Source organism: Microchirus variegatus, assembly GCF_963457635.1.
Source record: "Microchirus variegatus genome assembly, chromosome: 14".
NCBI lineage: Eukaryota > Metazoa > Chordata > Actinopteri > Pleuronectiformes > Soleidae > Microchirus > Microchirus variegatus.
In genome coordinates this window covers 18,488,450-18,492,766 of record NC_139815.1, presented here as the reverse complement: position 1 = coordinate 18,492,766, position 4,317 = coordinate 18,488,450, and the positions used below count along the sequence as shown (strand labels likewise).

Here is a 4,317-nt window from a genome sequence, read left to right as displayed (position 1 = left end):
GTGTCATTGAAACCAAACCAAACAAACCAGAGCTATTTAAAGGCACAACAACACAGCAAAGTCTGGGTTTGGTTCATTTCCTCTAATTATCACCTCCAAGTATTTACTTTTGTTTTTGACAATGGGCTTTTTTGTTGTTGCTGTTGCCACTTGGCAAACAGAGAACAGTTCAAGGACATTTACAGAATAAGATGGGAGTTCTCTCTCTTTATCCAGGAGATCTGGGCTCAAGCTCTGTGTCTTTTTTAACAAGTCACTAAATCCTTCAAAGAAATCCAGGAGTACACAAGTGTTTCAAGTCCCCATCATCATCATCATCTAATCAGTAAATAATCCGAGCCAGAGGAAGGAACAGGAGAGTGATCCAGCTGGATGTTCTCTGCGCAGAGGAGTTTTCCGTGTGCACCTCATCTCTGTCGCCCTTAGGGTCATAATCCTCATCCTCGTACATGTCGTCCACGTCGGGCTGGTCTGAAATCACATTGTGGTCTCCTATGGAGCACAGTTTGCTCATGTTCTCCTTGACCACTTCACAGAAAGGCCTCTCGACCCCATCGCAAACACAGCGGTTGAGCAGCACGCCGTTCGGGATGAAGAGCATCTGCTGGATGGTGGCTTTACACTTGGAGGAGCACTTTCTGCCGTTGAACAGCTGCCCGCAGTATGTCAAGTAGGCTACGAGGGAGGTGTGGCAGTTGCTGTCCTCCTCGCAGCGCTGCCGGGCCTCCATGCAGCCTATGCCGCCGGCGTCACTCGGGTACCTGCGTGGGAGACACGGCTCTATGGTGCGCTTGGCGCTGAGGCACTCCAGGTCCCGGGCGCAGTCGCAGGTCTCCAGGTCTGGCCCGCTGCGCGTGTGGTTGAGTCTGATGAGCGCGTTGATGCAGTGGCTCGGACACTGCCTCCTGGTTCCTCGGATGTTCCCTTCACACGCCGCCAAGTACTGGCTGTACGCGAGGTCACACTCGGGTTCGTCGTGGCACCGCAGCAGCGCCTGCCAGCAGATGAGCTGGGCATCGCTTGCCAGCAGCACCCACGGGAGAAGCGCCGCCAGGGCGCTGCACCAACATCTCATGCTTGGATGTAGTTGTAGTTGTAGTTCGGCGACGTGCACGTTCTCCAGCAATACATTGGGGGACGAGGACAACTCACACGCCCGATATCTCACACACACGGTGCAAACAGGGAAACAAATACAAGTCAAAACAATCCACGAACTCGCAACACAGTGGCCGAGTTTGCGTCCTCCTGGTCAGGATCTGACTCAGGGAAATCACCACGCGTGGCTGCAGAGGCAAGAAAACAGCGCAGCAACAGTCATGTCGGTTTAAAAGTGGCTGCACTTCCCTGATTCTGCTCCATGGCACCGGCGCGCACAGAGGAGCGAGGAGGACACCGAACCTAACGCGCCGTTGTTGTTATTGTTGTTGTTGTTGCCCACAACTCACTTTGCAGACTTGAACTCCTCTTCTTTGCCATTGTTAGTTTCGACTCTTCTTCTCCAGCTCTCCGGCTCTTCCACACTCCGCATCCATCCCGGCGTTCCGACGCGTTTTTCCTTCCTCGCTTTTTTTTTTAAAGAAAAAGAGGTTTCTCTGAGTCGCGTTTAGTCCCGCTACGTGCGTCTTTGTCCCCCTTCTTGCTGTTATCCTTCACGGTTCGCCGAGCATTTCCCCACAACACCCCTCCCTCTGTCCGGGAAAAAAAAGAAAGAAAACTTTTCCTTCCCCCCTCTCTCTCTTCCCTCATTTACGATCCTGGCCACTGATTGGTCGTCATTGAAGAGTCAGTCGTGGGACCCAGCGGCTGCTCGGCGCGCACAAATCCCCTCCCCTCCCCACACACAGTAAATGAGAGATGGGACACATTTTGATTTAGATGGGCCGCAGGAAAATGTTTATCATTTTCCGTGCCCGACACCCGGACTCTGTGTGGTCCCCAAAACACAAGTGAAAAGAGGGGGGGAGGTGGTGGTGGAGAGGAGAGGAGAGGAAGGAGGCAGGGAGGGAGGGAGGGAGGGGAGAGGGGGAGGCTTCCAAAACGCATTCCTCAGCAAGAAGCTCACATCTGCAACTTCGCTGCTCCAATTTTCAGGCGCGCAAAAACAAATCTGTTTCTTTTTAGCCATAAAGTGAGCGCGGGGGGAAACCTCTATGACAACCGCCCCATCGTTGAGGGTTTTTCTCTGAAAGGTCCCCGCTAATTGTCACTCTCTCTCTCTCTCTCTCTCTCTCCCTCCCTCTCTGTCTGCACTATCTCAAACTGCCACTGACAGAGGAGAAAAGGAGAGAATGGTATTTTCTGGCCCGTTTCACCCCAATTGTGTCAGATTGTCCATGCAGCGGCCCTGTGTGTCTCTGCAGGCTGAAGATTGTTCACGCACTGCAGCCTATGAATGGAGAGGGGTTTTCAGCATCAATATATTTTACAGCTATGCCCTTTCACACCACACTTGAAAACTACCAAAAGCTCAGGCTTCCTTGCCATTGAAATGGTAACTAACTAAGATTTTTTTTCTTCTTCAAAAGTTCCCCAGCACCTACAGGGCTGTGCCAGTTTTACACCACAAAGCTGAATGTATATTATGTCCAGCATGAAAATCGAGACGACAATATGTAAGATTAAGTGCTTTGAAATGTACACTGTTGATAGTGTTGTTTGCTGCACACTGACTGGATTTCTTACCGTTGATATGCACCATCTCATTTCAACGGGGTAATACGATTTTAAAGGTCTTGTGCCATGGTTCTCAATGGAGTACGCAAGCTTCCTCTGGTGGTACTTGGAGAAATATGCCACTTTTCCACTACATAGTTCCGGCACGGCTCGATCCGGCACATTTTCTTTGCTTTTCCAAGGTGAGCTGAGCCGATGCTATGTGTGACGTGTACTGATTGGTCAGACAGTGTCGTAACTGGAAGAGTCATGAGCGCCACATCCGACAGAGGAATCAAACCGAACAATGCTGAACTGTAGATCAGTTAAAGAGACTTCAAAATCCTGAAGACGTGCTTCAATCTCCAACATTTAGTCAGGAAATTTCAAAAATCTCAACATTTAACAAAGGAGTCTGGTGTATTTAGCGACAGCGCACCCGAAAGCGGTGATTGCAAGCTGCATCACAACCCCTTCTACCGTATTTCAGTTCAGTGACTGTGTCAGACGGAGTCTGTGCTCCGGTCATTAAAGATTATTTAATTAACAGCAGTCTAATGATTCAGTTACACCAAAAACAACTGCTTTACAAGTCACTAGCAGTGGTGTAGTGTGGTCTACTATAGTGGGTATACTGTCAGCACGGGTTGCCAAACCAGCAGCACAATAACCTTCAAAAAGAGTTTGCACATGATGAAGAGAGAGATGTCATCTCTACTCTTTATTTGCAAAAACAAATTATATAAGTGTAATTTCTGTGGGTACACCCTGTATACCTGCGTATCACAGCAAATACACCACTGTATAAACCATGCGTACAAAACAAAAACAATGCAGCCGTGCTATAATGACTCATAATCCGAAACCATACAAAACCGCGTAGAATTGAGCCATGCCGAACCGAGTCCAGGTGAGCCTAAATGATCTTATTGGGAATAAATCTACTCCCTGTGAAAAGTCTTTAGCTGACTTTGCTCGACCTATATTTACACCACTGTATTTTAAGCGTTGTTGATAATGGTGTTATTCCTCGGGTGGGACTTATGGTATGAAATGTTTGAGTACTGCTGGGATCTTTGCTGTGTATAGGCCTTTCTTAAAATCAAAACAAAACATAGTATTGCCATGTTACCGTGTTATTATATTGACTTATTGTGTGTTTGTTTACACAGTTCACCCAGAATAATAAATAGGTTTTACCTCGTGTGAAAAATCCTATGCTTGGACGTGGAGCATTGATAAATACTGACATGAGCGTCCAATCATTATCAGTCAGCCTCTGTGTCCTCTGCTTCCTTCTGTCGTCCTCTGTCCTGAGTGTGTTTTGTCTCCATCTAGTGTTCAAGAGGCTGCAGATTAAAGAATACTGATAAATGAGTACAGAGTGAAGTACAGTCCGAGGCAGGGAGAAAGTATATTATAATAAAAATGAGTTTATTGCAGTTAAAACAGCGATATTGTGAAACAAAGAACCAAGAAGGATTTCCTGTAAAGAAAATTGCACTAGACGGCTGCACAACATTACATTTGTACATTACTATTGTAAGTTTGTTATTATTAGAGTTCTTTAATGACTATTTCACTCTAGTATATATAGTAAACACACAAAAATCATCATTTTATGGCTTCTGCTCCACCCATAAATATTGACTACATCATCAA

At 47.0% G+C, this 4,317-nt stretch overlaps 1 protein-coding gene across 1 annotated transcript; it reads right to left on the bottom strand.

The window, feature by feature from the left end:
• Positions 1-322: 322 nt before the first annotated feature.
• On the bottom strand, positions 323-1,075 carry LOC310936502 (growth arrest-specific protein 1; the record flags this gene model as incomplete). The annotated part of the gene is made up of 1 exon (XM_083900575.1): positions 323-1,075. One exon carries the CDS (start codon positions 1,073-1,075, stop codon positions 323-325), a length of 753 nt encoding a protein of 250 aa, XP_083756701.1.
• Positions 1,076-4,317: the final 3,242 nt, after the last annotated feature.